General features: G+C 34.1%; 3 protein-coding genes and 1 long non-coding RNA gene across 8 annotated transcripts; 3 read left to right on the top strand and 1 right to left on the bottom strand.

The window, feature by feature from the left end:
* The first annotated feature begins 746 nt into the window (after nt 1-746).
* On the top strand, nt 747-5,274 carry LOC135121426 (serine/threonine-protein kinase Nek11-like). Its single transcript, XM_064045749.1, has 8 exons — nt 747-802; nt 3,609-3,714; nt 3,764-3,809; nt 3,872-3,932; nt 3,984-4,060; nt 4,115-4,213; nt 4,273-4,789; nt 5,145-5,274. The coding sequence occupies exons 1-8, from the start codon at nt 747-749 to the stop codon at nt 5,272-5,274; spliced, it is 1,092 nt and encodes a 363-aa protein (XP_063901819.1).
* Nucleotides 5,275-7,886: 2,612 nt separating this feature from the next.
* On the top strand, nt 7,887-8,568 carry LOC135121427 (uncharacterized). Its single transcript, XR_010278969.1, has 4 exons — nt 7,887-7,938; nt 8,146-8,247; nt 8,293-8,404; nt 8,479-8,568. It is a non-coding gene; the product is annotated as an uncharacterized LOC135121427 (long non-coding RNA).
* Nucleotides 8,569-8,641: 73 nt separating this feature from the next.
* Nucleotides 8,642-12,027, top strand: LOC135121428 (histone-lysine N-methyltransferase ASH1L-like). 5 transcript variants are annotated; one of them, XM_064045753.1, is made up of 19 exons: nt 8,642-8,691; nt 8,760-8,881; nt 8,939-9,065; nt 9,126-9,323; nt 9,405-9,496; nt 9,550-9,650; nt 9,708-9,776; nt 9,839-10,047; nt 10,097-10,310; nt 10,386-10,468; nt 10,526-10,565; nt 10,628-10,693; nt 10,780-10,999; nt 11,064-11,132; nt 11,190-11,293; nt 11,340-11,396; nt 11,451-11,646; nt 11,710-11,947; nt 11,997-12,027. In XM_064045753.1, exons 9-13 carry the CDS (start codon nt 10,227-10,229, stop codon nt 10,846-10,848), a joined length of 342 nt encoding a protein of 113 aa, XP_063901823.1. In that variant the 5' UTR covers nt 8,642-8,691; nt 8,760-8,881; nt 8,939-9,065; nt 9,126-9,323; nt 9,405-9,496; nt 9,550-9,650; nt 9,708-9,776; nt 9,839-10,047; nt 10,097-10,226; the 3' UTR covers nt 10,849-10,999; nt 11,064-11,132; nt 11,190-11,293; nt 11,340-11,396; nt 11,451-11,646; nt 11,710-11,947; nt 11,997-12,027. The 5 variants fall into 5 exon arrangements, 3 of the variants coding, with proteins under 3 accessions (XP_063901823.1, XP_063901821.1, XP_063901822.1); XM_064045751.1 differs by having other exon boundaries at nt 10,753-10,999; XR_010278971.1 differs by lacking the exons at nt 11,710-11,947; nt 11,997-12,027 and having other exon boundaries at nt 10,097-10,452; nt 10,753-10,999; nt 11,451-11,624.
* Nucleotides 12,028-12,462: 435 nt separating this feature from the next.
* Nucleotides 12,463-13,295, bottom strand: LOC135121425 (putative acetyltransferase DDB_G0275913). The gene is made up of 4 exons (XM_064045748.1): nt 13,110-13,295; nt 12,819-13,059; nt 12,634-12,738; nt 12,463-12,566 (listed from the first exon to the last, which is right to left on the bottom strand). The coding sequence occupies exons 1-4, from the start codon at nt 13,293-13,295 to the stop codon at nt 12,463-12,465; spliced, it is 636 nt and encodes a 211-aa protein (XP_063901818.1).
* Between the last annotated feature and the right edge of the window lie 2,505 nt (nt 13,296-15,800).

The following is a 15,800-nucleotide window of genomic DNA, read 5'->3' as shown; positions in this document are numbered from 1 at the left end:
ACTATGTAGTTAACGTAACTACATTGTTATATACAATAAGCTTACTAAAAATTGTAATTAGTTATTTATTAAAATTCCAGCTACGATAATCTGTTCAACCTTAATCATAGGGAGTTTTGGTATTTATAAAAACTTTTCAGAAGATTTTTTGAAGCAAACTATTAAGTGCTCCTGACTGAATTTTTTTGGTATTAACATATCTAGAACTATAAAAGTGAACTTGACACTTCTGAAGCAATCGCCAGGTTTTTTTTATTTTTCTTCAGAGGGTTTGCAAGCACAATAAATACCTTACACTCTCAATTTTCTTTTCAACGCATATATATTTTTTACAATCTAACGGTTTAGGTTTCTTAAAAGAGAGCATTCTAGATAGTTCGTGAGAGGTCTAACTTCAATAATTTGATATTCAAAATTTGAAGTTTTGGTTTACTTAAAAAAATTAGTGCTGTATGTGCCATTTTATACAATTAGGAAGTTTATGTCATGTATGTAATAAGTTTTAACGAGTGATTAAAAATTTGTATATATTTAAACAAAATTTATTTGTAAAAATGTTGAACGCCGGTCAAGAGTGACCTTTCCCTAAAAAAATTGGAGAGTGGATTTTAGTGAACCCATTTACCATATCTATACATTTTTGGGTTTACTCTGGTTTTAACCGTTTATTGACTATTTTTATTGACGCAATTTGTATAAAAAAACTTATTTTTCTAAAAATCTCTGATTGTAATAAAAATTTATATATGCCGGAGGAAGAGTACATCTCTCTTCAAATCCTTCATTCCAGCGATTACGGAAGGTAACTCTATAACTACAACAATGAATTGTTTCTATATTGTGTCGTCAATTATAGTCAATTTTTAAGCACTGTTAGGAGGGTAGTAGGTGTTTTTCTAGCCAAAATGAATGTACTGTTTCCACTTTATTTAACTTTCTGCCATACTCCCAGTTTAATTTTTTCCGTATTTGAGACTTTGTTAGCAATTATATTTATTGCCGTCATATTCTAAATAAAAGAAATTGATTCTCAAATGGAGATATTAAATTTCTGAATTTAAAATTTTCCGAAGCATAGTTTTTGAGAAAAAACAGGATATAGATGAATCCAATAAAATAAATTTGAACTTTACTTATAAGTGTGCATAGTATATCTTGGCCGTTAAATTAATTTTATAACTATATTAGTAATTTTCTTTTAAAATATAAAACGATTTTTCCATTGTAGTAGTATTCTTTAACGCGTTTAGTAGCTTTAATTTTCTCTTTTTCTTAATTACTTATGATAACTGAAGAGTAACGTTGGTACAAACAAAACGTAAGAAGCAGTTTTTTGCTCAAAAGACTGTGTTCATCGAAGAGATGACACCAGAACAAACCAAAAAGATTTTAGAAGTAAATTCTTTCTGAAAAAATTGTTTTATTTGCGCAAATATCCTAACTCCCCTATCTTTAACGTTGCAAGGAAGCCCATTTACTCGAAAGACTAAGCCATCCCCACATTATTGGTTGTAACCACAATTTACATTGACCTTGTTTATGCTAAAATTTTTTACTTACGGCTATATAAAAGGCTACAAAGAGACATATCTTGAAGCTAGTTCCATTAATATCGTCTTGGAGTTTGTAAATGGAGGTAAAGCCACAGTGCTTAACAAAATAAATTTTTTATTTTAAAAAAAAGTTTTCTATTGATATTATTGTATAGGCAACTTGCGACAATTCCTTCTTTATGCTAAAAACGAGAAATATTACTTGCCAGAAAGTGTAAACTTTATACATCATAGATTTTCAAATTTATTAATGTTTTGAAACAGCTCGTTTTGTACTGGATAGGCCAAGTTGCTTTGGCATTAGACTACTTGCATAAACTGTAAAAAAAATACTCTATTATTTTCCTGTAAAATCTTTACTTTATTAACTTGTAAAGCTACTTTTTTAATATCACTTTTATATCTATCAATATAAACTGAATATTTCTTATAGTAAATTTTTATTATTTTTCTACTTTTACCGCATACTAAAGGAAACTTCACCTTTTTAATCGACTATTATATAATAATTCTGCAGTATTAGATTTTTTTTCAGTTTTTAATTATTCAAGTTGGGCTTAAAAAAAATTTTTTTTCAACTAAATTTTACAATAAGTTTTAAGCACTATGAGGGGTAAAAGACCTTAACTGAGCTCTTATGTAAAAAAAACACGAATTTTCAGAAAAGAGGGCATCACGGCATCACTAAAGCTTGTGAAGCGATATTAAATATTCAAATAGTGGGTGGCTGTTTATTTTGTATATACTAAAAACTCCTCTAATATTAGTCATAACTTAAAATCTATATATTTTTAAATGAGAGAAGTTAAAGTTCAGTAAGGCTGTAAGTTGAGAACTAACAATCTTTTCCGTGTTTTATAATAAAGTTTTATAAGTAAAACTGCAACAAATATATAAATTATAAAATGTAATTATTACTTATTTGAGGGTGTGAACTTTAAAACAAAAGTTATTATTTTTTATCTTCATTATTAGATATTCTACATATTGTTGTTGCTAATAATATATGATTTAATTTAAATGTTATTGTTGTCAACAAAAAATTATTAGTTACTATTTTTGATTATATATAATTATTCCTGTTATTTTTATAATTTAGTCTTTTATTTTTGTTTTATTTTTTTATATAATTATTTTTGTTAACAATTCATTTTATTTTACTACTCTTAATTATTTATAATTATTTTTGTTATTTTATAATATATATTAATATCGTTGTTCATAATATAATTTTAGTATTTATTTCTAATGTAACTATATATCATTATTATATTTATCGTAATTTATTATATATGTTTATATTGCTTTTAAATATATATATATTACATTGTTATTTATAATTTACTGCATTATCTACTATTTACAATTATGGTATAATAATTTTTTATCACACTATTTTAATTATTTTAATTATTGTTTAAGTTAAAAAATTATATTTTCGCGCTACTATTAATATAATTTTTAAAATCTCTACAAGTTTTATAATTCACAGAGATATCAAACCTTCTAATATACTAATCTCAAAAAATACTTTTTCAGTAAAAGTGGCCGATTTTGGAGTAGCAAAAATGTTAGCCGAAGTTTAATTTATTACATTCTAATTTATATTTATTTTATTAAATTATTTTTTACATAAATATTAGAAAAACTTAATTTCTGTTTAATATTCTCTTATTCTCATGTATAAAAAAATAAGCAAACAAGATAAGAGGCGAAGAGCAAACCATTATAAATACCTTCAAATAGTTTTGCTTCGTGTAGTTAACAAAATAACAACAAAAGTTTTTTTTAAATAATTTTTTAAAGAAATATTGATTATATATCTTGCTATGTTCATATTCTAACAAAATTTTTAATAGTTCTAAAAAATTACTGTAAACATTTTTTTTACAATTTTTTTCTGTTATACTTATAATCTTATTAAATTCTTTAAAAGTATGATATTTATTAAATATTTACATTTAAATCTTTTGTAGTAGTTTTTTAAGCATTATAAATAAGTTTTACAGTAAAGTTTATTACTATAACTTTACAAAGTCTATAATAAACTTACAGTGGCACTACCGGAAGAACTTTAGTTGGAACCCCTCATTATCTTTCCCCCGAGGTTTGCACGCCCTCAGGTGAGGGTTACAATGAAAAAGCGGATATCTGGAGCCTCGTATTCTTATTATTAATATCATTACTATTATTACTATTATACGTACAAGGGATGTGTTTTATATGAATGTTGCTATTATCGACACGCTTTCAAAGGTTTTAAGCAAATAGCCATTAGAAATTTTTTTAACTTTCTATTTACTTGTAAATTTTCAAAGGGGAGAATTTAGCTACACTTTTTAAGAACATAACGCTCGGCGCTTATAAAGAAATCTCGCGGTCACCTGCTTTGCTTTTTGTATATATTTTAAACCTTTATATAACTTTTAGAACTTATTCAAAAAAATGCCGAAGGCTATTATATTTTCTTTTACAAGTGAATCCTCAAAAGAGACCCACCGCTGAAGGTATTAATAGTGATTTGTAAATATTGTTATAATTAACAATAATTCACGCATTAGAAATTTATGATTATGTTTACGATTACCACAACAGCTTTTATGTGGACTTTACCGTCGTTGAAAAATATTTTCAAGAAATAAACAGAAATTATAACTTTAGTAAAATAATATATATGTTGTATAATAATTACTTTTTCTCTACTTAATGCGCGTAACAGCGCAGTACGAGAGAAACAAAGAGCCGTTGGAAGCCCTTCAACATCGACTTTTTGTCAATAAGCAGCTCTTGCTGAAGCATAAACCCGTGCGGCGGGCAGAAGAATCGTGTGGAAAATATGGGAGCTCCTTGCATGCAAAGTACGACTCTGCTAAATACCAGCAACAACTGCAAGAAGAACTTGAATGCACAATGGACTCCTCATGCGCGTCCAGAAACCATGTGTTAATCAGCGAATCAAAAAAATGGAATACGCAACTTACAGACAAGCGCCAGTGTGGTGGTAGAAGTCCCGTGGAAGAATTACTTAAGACCAGCGCGCGGCGGGTTGACCGGGAGGGTCAGCAATGTCGTATAAAAAGCGATCGATTACTGACCCAAAGTGGATTACGCCATGTGCGTAAGGAGAGATTGCAACAATCTGGCTTCTGCTGGGATAAGAGATTAGCTGATAACGAAAGCTTATGCTACACTGACTATGAAGGCGAGAATGATGACAACGACAAGACAATAACGTGGTTTATTATACTATGTCTTTTTCTTAGTATTACTGTCTTAATAGAAAGTTTCAACGTGTTTAAAAATTTAGAAATTATAACTAAAGATTGGAAAAGGATACGTATTTTAGAAAAGTTTTTAATTTATAAGGAACAGTTTTCTGTGTTGCTTTCATAATATTAGCAACCTTTACATAAAACATATAATATATATTAAAATGTTTACTATATAAGAAAAGAAACACATATTAAAGCTTACGATAATATATAACCTCGTTTATGTATTGCTAACACTACGTATTTGGTAGCTATAAATCTGAATATGTCAAATTTTGAATGCCTTAATTTACTTTTTGTATGTACATGTATACAATAGCGCGAATACAAAGTTTCGAAACCGCTTTGAAAAAATTGTGGACAGCAAATATAGAAAAAGTGATAGCGACTCCAGTAGTGAAGAAGATGTATACCAGAAAAAACTTCAACTTAATAAGCTAAAACTATAACAACTGACTTACGGTGTTATCATAGATAAACATAGTATTTTTCCTGTATATAGTTATCATTAAGATTTCATATTATAACAAGCTATTAATTATTTGAACTATAATTAACTGCTCAGTGACCTTACCAATTATTCTGTTTACTATGTATTCAAACCAAGCCTTCCATCCTTCTTCTGACTCCATATTTTGCCTTTATAAAACCTATGTTACGGAATACAGAAGGATGTAAAAAGAAATTTATGCATTAAAGTGCAAGTTAGATCTCCTCTTCGGTCACGAATATAGACCAGCCTAGTCAATATACAGTATCTCAGTAAAACATCTTTTCTGCCGTAACATTGGTCAGCACCTCCAGATTTTGTTAACACTTTCCGCTAACCAAAAAGGAGGCAAACGTACGAAAAGTTTAAAATAAAACTTAACACGAACTCGAGAGTAAACCACTTTAAACTAAACTGTTTAACGCTGAGAAAAGGCGGCTAGAACGTGTTTGCTTTCCCACCACGTCAAATAGTAGACGCCCTCTTTAACGAGACGGAATTATTTATTAAAAAAATTAAATCTTTATAGAACGCGAGAGCGACCCTATGGTCTTCCCGCTAACTTGAACGTCTCTAATGAACCAGTATTGCGTTTTCTCATGGTGTTTTTGGTTCCGTGCATTTACTAATATAACGTGGTCAGTTAATACAAGCAGATAGCAAGCTCCCACAAGAGGGTATTCAATTTTTCCTGCTTTTTTCCCCGGGTGGAACGTGTTTTAGTGTAAGGGGGACAGCCTAACTACTATGTATTATATATATTAATAGTAAATGGCAAATAGTCATACATTATTTCTATCTTGGATATAGATATATAGATACGTTTTTTTACAACCACCAGTTAAGTTGGCGCCATACTAGAAGTAAAAATATTAAATTTCACTTTTGTTGAGAACAGTATAACTTCATATGGAGGAGGGGAGCAAAGCAAATGCAAAATATACAAATTAATGCACCTGCTACGAATTACTCTTACCGTAAAAGATGAATTTTATACCAAGGTTAAGCACTAAAAGTTACTACAGCTGAGGGATATATGAAACTATGAGTGACTTCTGTAATTGTATAGTTAGGGCGACACGTCAAAAATTAAGTTTATATATTTAAACGACTTACTAATTATATCAAAATAGGAACCTATTGTTTGGCCCCATAAAAATTTACGAGCTTCTTTTAACGTATTTACCATAATATATCGAGAGAACGTTTTGTATGACGCAATGATCTAATACCTATTTATGACTTTTTTAGTTAACGTATTGAAAGCATATGAAAATTTTGTCAGTGAAGGAGGGTTTATCACCTTTCCGCTAGAGAAAACCTAATGTTTATTGGTGTCTAGTTGTATAACAAACTGACAGGTCAGATACAGAGTAGGAAGGGCTTCTTCTCTTTAAAAATTATTCTTGTATTTTTGAGGTTATATATTTAGCGAACATACTTCTTATTTTTGGTGTATAATAATCTTTGTTTGACTCGCTTGAGCGTTCTATCTCTTTTTAAAGTTTTAGTACTATTTAATTTTCTCTATCTCTCAAAGCTGATATAAATCTTTTTTACTATCGCTAATTTTATAAAGACAAAGGATATTCTCCATTGTTACTCTATGTTAGTGCCCTCTTGCTGTTCTCAGTAGAGATGGAGAGTATAGTGCAACCTTAATTAAAAATTTATTCTGAAAGCCCCCATAATTTGCCAAAGACTTCCTTAATAAAAGAAGAAAAAGGAAAACTATTTCAAACGCCCGTCCACACCTTTTCCTTTGAGCTTAATAGATAGCAAGTTCGATGCCATAAAGGACACTTCTTCAAATAAAAAAAATGGTGGACAAAAAAAATTTTTCTGTGATTGCCATACTTGAGAAGCTAAGAAACTTCATTAAGTTATTTCTTTACCTTATTAATCTTATAAAGAAGATTTACATTACCAAGAACTGCATGTATTATTTAAAGAAAATAAAGCTTTTCCAACTATTACCTTACATGAAGTTTTAAACCTCTTTCCGATTTTAAACTCTTCACTAGAAAGTAATTGTACATTGTCAGAGAGATAGTCAGCCAAAAAGAACGGGAAATTAGGTTATAATAACCTTTTTTTTATAGCCATTGCTATTTCCTTTTCTTTTAGTAACGTTCAGATATTTAATAAGTTTATAAATTTCTAAAGTTGAGCTGATTATCTAAATTCCTTTTTACTTGAAGGATACCCCACAGGGATCGTACGAGTCGGCCGCATGCTTAGAGGAAGACTTAAACTTACCGAAAAGGGGTTTAAAAGGAGAGGTTTTATTTTGTGGTTGAAGGGCATTTATGGCTAGAATTCCACTTTAAAATTTTGTAGCTTTTAAAAACATAGCATTATAAGTGAACCACTGCTTAAATATTAAATAGTGTTACTACTCTTTACTTGTTGGAACATTATATTTCTAACTTTTTCATCTTTTCTGATTTTAATCTTTGGCTCACGAATTTGACTTTAAGGGCGCTTATTTCCGACGCACTTATATCTTGGCGCCGAGTTGTTGTCGCAGTACATCCCCTTCAGATTGCCTTTTGATTTGCACCTAGATAACTTGCACAACTTTTTACTGGGAGATCCAGTGGATTGCTCTTCGTCTTACACAGTTAAAAATAATATTCTTTTTTAAGAGCTTACACTTAAGAATATTGCCAATTCTTTCAACTTTCTTTTTGGTTTTCACACTTCGCTTTTAAACGATTGGCTTAATTTAAACCCTTGCTCTCTTTTATTCATTATTTAACTAACCTAACAAATTTCAACGGTTTTTCTAAGTTTGCTCCCTCGGTCTTGCTTCCTTGTATTTCTGTAGACTTGTATTTTGACGTACCAAAGCCTTCCACCAAGGAGGTTCAGGAAATCATCCCCGTCTTCAACCCCCTAGGAGTGGCTGCCCGGAAACCTGCGGGAACAGGTACTGTGCTTGACCTGAACGAAAAGTTGTGCATTATATTGTTAGGTGTATGTATCACGAGTGCAAAATACTGCTATGTCCCTGCAAGGAAAAGTGCACCAACCAAGACTATACCAAACGCGATTTTGTTCAAGGCAGTCATCTGAAAATGTTCAAAGTACTCGTATTCTGTTGCACTTTTTTACTGTAGCATTCGTTTCTTACTACCTTCTTGCTTCACGTTTTCATTAGAGGTTTTGGCTTGCGAACTTTGGTGGGACTTGCACAACTTTTTAATGTAACCGACAGCAATCGTCGCTTGCAAGAAGCCAACTGGTGTATCTTATGGGTGGTGCTATAGACACCTCCGTGCCTGCGAGCAAGATAGTTGGGTGGGGGGGAAGGGATTCTCGTCGAAATTATTAGCGAGACTGAGTGCAAGCGCAGGGTATACGACCCATACAGGTTGCACCTGCTTAAGTTATTAAGCGTGCTAAACCCACGGTGGTAAACTGATCGCACTAAACTTGCAGGAACCGTCATACTTGTTATTTATGCACTATTCTGGCTGCAGCGTCATTGACGGCTGCATTTACGGTAGCAAAGCACGCTTCATTAGCCATAGCTGCCAGTCGGACTTTCACACAGAAAAATGGTAGGGCCACGTGCGTACCCCTTCCGTATAATATCTTACTTGTCACGCCCTTGCAAGCTGCTCGGACGGTGCTACCAACGGTGAATTGTGGATGACCAAGTAGCTTCCTGTTTTATTGCTGCGGGTGGAGAGCTCAACCTATGATTATTAATATTCTCATTTTGGATTAGGCCCCTCTATCTTGGTATTTCCTCCTTGCTCCCGTTTATTCATGGGTGTTTCTCTACGTGGCTTTTTAAATAAGCACAACTGTAGGCGTGGTACTCCCGTTTGTTCGGGCTTTCGAGGAGAACTACCTAGAAAGCTTGAAATTTTCACTGTTGTCGAGGGCCTAAGGAATGCATGCTACACTAAACTTTATTGCGCGTCCATCTTAATGGAATACTCTGCTTTTAGCCGAAGAAGAGCCAAGCAGTGAGAACAAGCGGTGGGGATTGGAAAAGTCTAACTATATTTACTATTCTCCTGATATCATTTTATAGTTATTGTTAACACTACGTGCTATTCTTTATAATACCAGCAGGAAAGGCACGTCTGCTGTTCCCAAGAAAAATGTTAAAGGAAATTGCATTAATTAAGCAACGACATATTTTTGTCTTAAGAAACTTAAAACGGGTTATCTACAGTTTTTATTTCATATATACTTTTATTCTTGCTGATTGTTGTAGCTGAATTGTTTGCACTACGAGCAATATTTTGCGAATCATAAAGGAGACAAAACCAAGCCGACTTCTGCATCGCCATCTTCTTTTCAAGTTCATATCAAAAGGTACCACCCCCTTGCTAGCGCTTGATCATCGCCACTGCCTCAATGCTAATGTTGTAGGAGTAGTTGATGCGGGTGTTGCGCTCTATTTTTGCATAAAGTTTGAATTTTTAAAAACTTGAAGCAGCTGTTCGTATTTAAAGATTTTTTTAAACTTCTGTCTAAGAAAAAGTTCCCGACATATTTAACAGTGATAAAGCAAGATTTATTCTCCCTCGAGTTTACATTATGGAGCTTTTGCTCAGCACCGTGATGCACTCAGGACTCCCGTGACGCTGGAGATGATTGCTGAGAAAGTAGATACAGGCGGCTATTCAGCCATGACCTGATGATTGCTGACTTTGAGCTTATGTTTTGCAATTCAAAAAATTATACGCCAAAAGCTCTCCAATTCAAAAACGTGCGTGGTTATATCATAAATATTGCCTTCCTTAACTTTGCTTCAACAGAAATTTCGGAGCTTATAATTTTTTTTCGCCGAACTCTCCGAGAACAAACCGAAAAACTTCTGATCTCCCTCTTTATATGGATCACTCCTTGCCTAGTGCAGTGCCATTGATACCCCCTTCTTAGGAAATTATGGGTAGCTTGTGGACGCGCGTACCCAGGGACGTTTCCCCTCTTCCCACCGTTGCCCCCTTGCCCCCTCAGTTTACGTGTTTAGTGAATTTTTTATATATATATTACGGCAGCTTAGAAAAAGTTTGATATGAAAAAAAACTTTTTTTTTTGCACAAGGCGATAAGAAATGTCTACGAGTTGGTTGTCATACGGTGTCTATGCAACATTAACCGGTCGTGCGGAGGTCTACTGGATTTTTAGTATATCCACATGACGCTTAAAATACCTTTCTTTTTGCCTTTAAAAATGGTTCAAAGCTCGCTTTGTCTAGTCTGGCAACACATTTCATGCATGAAGGTCTTCCATTTATAGCTGCCCAACTATTTTTTATTTTGTATTCCTCTGAATCTCGGCTGCAGTGCGCCACACCGGTACCCACGGTAGACTTCTACTGCGAGCGCTGTGTACCCCGAAGATTCACTTATGTGCGTGTCTTTTTGTATATTTTGTAGTTTTAAGTGTCCTCTTCCTCAATATTATTAAGAACACTTCTGTTGCGCCACCTCATCAGCCCGCAAATAACGAGGAACACTTCCGATGCATAAAGTTTGGGGTTCTCTCTACAGTCGAGGCCAAATGACTCCTTAGCAGCGCTCGCATGGCCCACCCGCCGCTGCTACGGCTGGTGACTGTGTTTTGGTCAAGAGTCCACGCAGTTCCGGCAAAGCCTTCTGCCTCGCCCAGCACGTCTCTATTGTCCGTATTGAGGACATAAGGCTTAACCATTTAGAGTACTTTTATGGTTTGAGGTGTTCTACGACTCTTTTACTACATATATATTTTTAAATATTATAGCGAGCAGTACTATTTTCTGGGCTACTTCCACGTGAGGCCTTGAGAAGTGTGCCATTCCAGCAAGAAAAAGTAGGCTTGCCGTTACCTTGGCGGGTTCTTGTCCTTCTTAATTCTTACCAACAAAAGGTTTTATCGGCAAAAAGTCTTAAAAACTAATAACCGTGCTAGAATGAGTTTCGATCAAACAGTTCGCAAGTGCACCGTTTTATATAAAATAAGCTTTACGAAAGGTTTTGACGGGCTTCAACTATTTTACTTTTTACTCTTATTTTTTAGTTGATGTCGTCGCTTGCGCAGGATTAAAAACGAAAACCACTTTATCCTAAAAAAATGGTTTCCTTTTTCATTCTTCTTTATTTGTTTACCAAACTACTCAATATCGAAAAGGGTACAAATCCTTTTTAAAAATGATCACCATAAAACCCAATGGTAAGGGGCTCTCGAGCCCCTGCTGACAGGACTACGACATCTTTAGGCTTTTCCCGGGAAAAGCGAATCCTTTCCGCGAGCATTAACCTGAGTAGTAGTGCATTTTATAGAACTCATAAAAGTAACCGTTGCTTGAGCTATAACGAAATTCATGGTAGCGCTGTTTATAAGCTATCGAAGCAGATGAGTCATCCTCGCCTTACTGTAAAAAAAAAAGGCAATAGACTTTTAGATAAGGATGAGCCTTTAGAATCGGCCGCAGGTTCAAGAGAGCGCAACAGCTTTGCACAGTTACCTTTTAAAAGTAAATGTGAACTGGCTACGTTTAAAGACGAAGCAGTGACTCCAGCAAGCGAGGAATTTCTAGCGAAGCTGTCCTTGTATGGTGGAAAGCGTGCGAACTTGAAGCGCGAGATCAGGCCTCTCGTGGAAGCGGCTGTTAAACGAAATATAAGGTGAATTCTTACTGAAGTTAATTGGTTTAACCAACTTTTCGCACTGAAGTGCAGATCATCCAAGGCAGTTTTGATATCGTAAGCGTTCCATAAGTCGAAGGAAAGAAGTACAAGATTGAAAATTTTTAAAGAATAAGATCAGTGGATGAATCTTTTTAATTGCAATTTTTAAATATAGTCAAGTTTACTTCAGCATAATATGTTTTTCGCTAAAAAAAAAGTGTTTCAAAGTTTAATTTAAGCGGCGGTCTGCTAAAGGAGGTACTTTACACTGTTTTTATCAGTTTCAGCAAAGTAAGTACTTTCTTCCTTGCAGTTTGGGGAGGTGAAAACCTTAAATAAGAAATGCCATTCGGGTCTGTACCGACCTTTTAGAGCTTAGCACATTTTATAAGTTCAGCCGTTTACCGGGGCAACCCTTCCTCAGTGCTTTAGGGTGATGTTGGATTTAAACAATTTTATATAAACAAATTTTATTGATCTAAAACGTTATGCGATAAACAAAAGTCAAGATTCTAATTTTCTAATTTTCGAATTATCTTGGCAGGATTGCCAGCAAAAACTCCATTAGGTTCTAAATTTTTCGTTACTACACTACCAGCTCCAATGACGCAGCCATCTATAAGTTATTACGTAAACAAATAAGATATAAACATGGTAAAGGTGATTACCACCAACAGATATACCAGGCAGTATTATAGCTCCGCCCCCAATCCATACGTTATTTCCGATACTAATTTCCTTACCAAATTCCCAATTTTGAGCTCTATATGAATTTGTACAAAGAGTAACTGAAAATTAATTTTAAAAGTTAACTTTAAAAAAAAATTGAAAAATAAATAGTAAAGCATACCTTTTTTCTTTATCTAACGGATGCGCAGCAGTAAGTAACTGGACACCTTTTTATTTTTACAAAGGAATGGACACATACACAAGAAAAAGCTCTCAGAGTAACCTGGTCCTAATTTAACATCGTTCCCTATTTTAATTTTGCAGACATCTAAAAAAATGCAACCGGTATTTGCATAAAAGTTGGAGCCAATACTAATGTTGTATCCATAATCGCAAAAAAAGGGCGTTTCAATGTACAGGTTTTTAGGTAAAACAAAATTCTAAATCAGTTAATATGAATCAAATATAAATAACCAAAAAAATGAATTACGGCATCCTTTAAAGGATTTAAAATTTCCGCAAGATAAGCTTTTCCTTCCGTAGTAGCGGGATTTGACAGATTATAACTTTGACGAGAACTACGGCATTTACTCCGCAATTTTGTAAGTTGGTAATCATTCGCTTTATAGTATAATCCTCTTTCCATTTTTTCTTTTTCACTCAAACCACTTTCCATTTCGGCTTGATGGGTAAAACTAGTTTTATGAGCTTTCCTCGGTTAAAAATTAATTTATGTTTTGGTGCACAAGAGTTAACAGACCTCAACTAGTCCGACCTCTCTACCATAGTGGTTTCACAGGAGAGCATCCCTTATTATGGGAGAGGGGGGACTATCAAATTATTAGTATTTTATTTATTTATTTATTTATAGCACTGGCTTGCTACAGGCGTGATTTATAATCAATTGCTATATAATCTACTTTCCCTATATTAATTGAGGGTGGGAAGCCACAACTTCCCTAACGATTCATTGCATCATCAACGTGAAGAACGGATGCGTTTCAGCTAACTAGTATACATTAATAAAGGCGTAATAGCAAAGTAATAACAATATTACATTTAATAAAATAGTTAAGTATTAATACCGTTATATTATTAGATATACATATATTAATATATATATTAATAGGTTAATGAAATAAACTAGAACCAGCCCATATCCCCACTCTAATAGATCTAGGAAATATTTTGGCCGCGGGTACTTGGTGTACCAACGAAAGGCATAATTAAGCGTTTGCCTTAGTATGCTGTGGTGACTACTGACTATAGTAAGCAAGTTCTGTGAAATTTTATATGCTTGGATAGGCTCGAGGTTACACTTTATTTAGTTGGCTGTTGCGCACAAACCAAGGACGTCCATCACCTTTTTCAAACGAGATATTGTAGTATTTGTAGGCATTGTATATACTTGTTTCCGGAGTAGCACAGGCAACAGAAGTATAAGCCGCCAGCGGTCGCATAACCGATTTGTATAACAGAAGCTTGTTCTCAAATACAGTTTGCTTTTCCTGCATAATAAGGGATACAAAACCGCTATAGCTTGTGTGGTTTTAGAAACGAAGAAAAATTCCGAGTCTTGTTTAGTTTGTCTTCTAACATAACTCCGGGATATTTAACCATCTTCCTTCAAGGGTTGACAGTATTTTTTTAAGGTGACTAGGGGTCGGGGCTAGTAATCTCTTTGTTATGATCTTAAAGGTACTTTTCGACACTTTGATTATTAACCTCCATGTTGAAAACCATGCCTCAAGTACTGTCAAATAAGACTGTATGTTTTTAAAAAACAGCGAGGCAGATTTGGAACTATAAAATAAGGTTGCCATTAGCATACTGAGCTAAAATTATTTTTGACGATTGGGGCTTATCGGATATGTAGATAGAAAAAAGTAAAGGAAATAGTAAGGAGCTTTGTGAGAACAACCCATATTTTTTTATCTAATAGCGGACTACAACAAACTTACTCTCTCAGTAAAAGTTCCATCTGTTAAAAATATGTGTACTACCGCAGTTAAGTAAAAGGGAAGCTAAAGACTAGGCCGTCGTGCCACATTTAATCAAAGGCTTTCTTAATATCTAAAAAGAACACAACTGTTACTTTCCTATGTTAAAAGCTTTCGTAGTTTCTCCCGTAAGCCTGTGTATCTGGTGGACTGATAAGTAACTTAGGGAAGACGCACATACTATCTACAAGTTCTTATAAACTAGAAAGGATAACCGCTCCTGCCACGTTTCCTAGGCAGGACAACAAGCTTATTAGGCGATAATTCTTAATAAAACAGCTAGAGGACTTAGTTATAGTTATAAGAATTACTTCCGCTAATTTCCACCCGTTTGGGGAAGTAGGCAGTGGTAAGTATTTAATTAATAAGTTTTGAAATCAATGAAATAGCTCGTGGAGTTTGAGTTTTTAAGCATTAAATCAGAAATACCGTGGGAACCCGAGACTTTCCTTCTATTAAGGGATTGGATAAAAGTTTTAAGTTCCGCACTGGTGGTTAGTTTAACCTTGTTACTTATATTAAATCTTAAAAGGTGAGCGGTAACTATGGTGGACACGTGCATGGAATGGTGTTCATTATAGTCGCACTCTATTATGGTTGAGTGGGGATGCCTCTACTGTTCAGAGGACCTCATTGCCGAGCGTCCAACGTTATAGAAAGGCAGTGTTTTGTCCCTATTCTCAGTAGATCGAATGACCCTTATTAATTTTCTTAGGGAATTCTTTGGACCAAGAAACTCAAAAATTTAATCTGCCAGCACTCGTAAAACTAAGCTTTTAATTCCTCCTTAACTCGAGTGTTGACCTTGTCGTAAAGTTTTTTGTCGCCTGGAAAACAAGAGTTCATATATCTTGCCTCAACTATCGCCTTTACTTAACAAGCGATCTGATATGGTCTAGTAGGTCATATTGCTAATTTTTCGTTCTTCAAATGGAGTGGACCTCCTATATAGCCCTCTTTTAGAGCTCCTTCCATTTGCTCAACAGCCGTGTTTAAATCAGGGACTTTCTCATTGGTGTGCTCTGTACTCCATGGTATCTCTTCTTGACCATGCCCGAGACCGTGCAAGACTTAGAATTTGTTCGCAATGGCTTTTAGAATCTAAACACTTATTCGTATCCGATTACTGTCTTGAAACGCAGAGGGCGTCCAGAAGAAAAAAAAAGGAGTTGCAGTAGTTA

Source organism: Zophobas morio, unplaced genomic scaffold (assembly GCF_036711695.1).
Source record: "Zophobas morio isolate AGI-343-1 ecotype UQ-CSIRO unplaced genomic scaffold, CSIRO_AGI_Zmor_V1 ptg000581l, whole genome shotgun sequence".
Taxonomy (NCBI): Eukaryota; Metazoa; Arthropoda; class Insecta; order Coleoptera; family Tenebrionidae; genus Zophobas; species Zophobas morio.
Note: the sequence above shows the minus strand (reverse complement) of the source record. Positions and strands in the feature narration are given on the sequence as shown.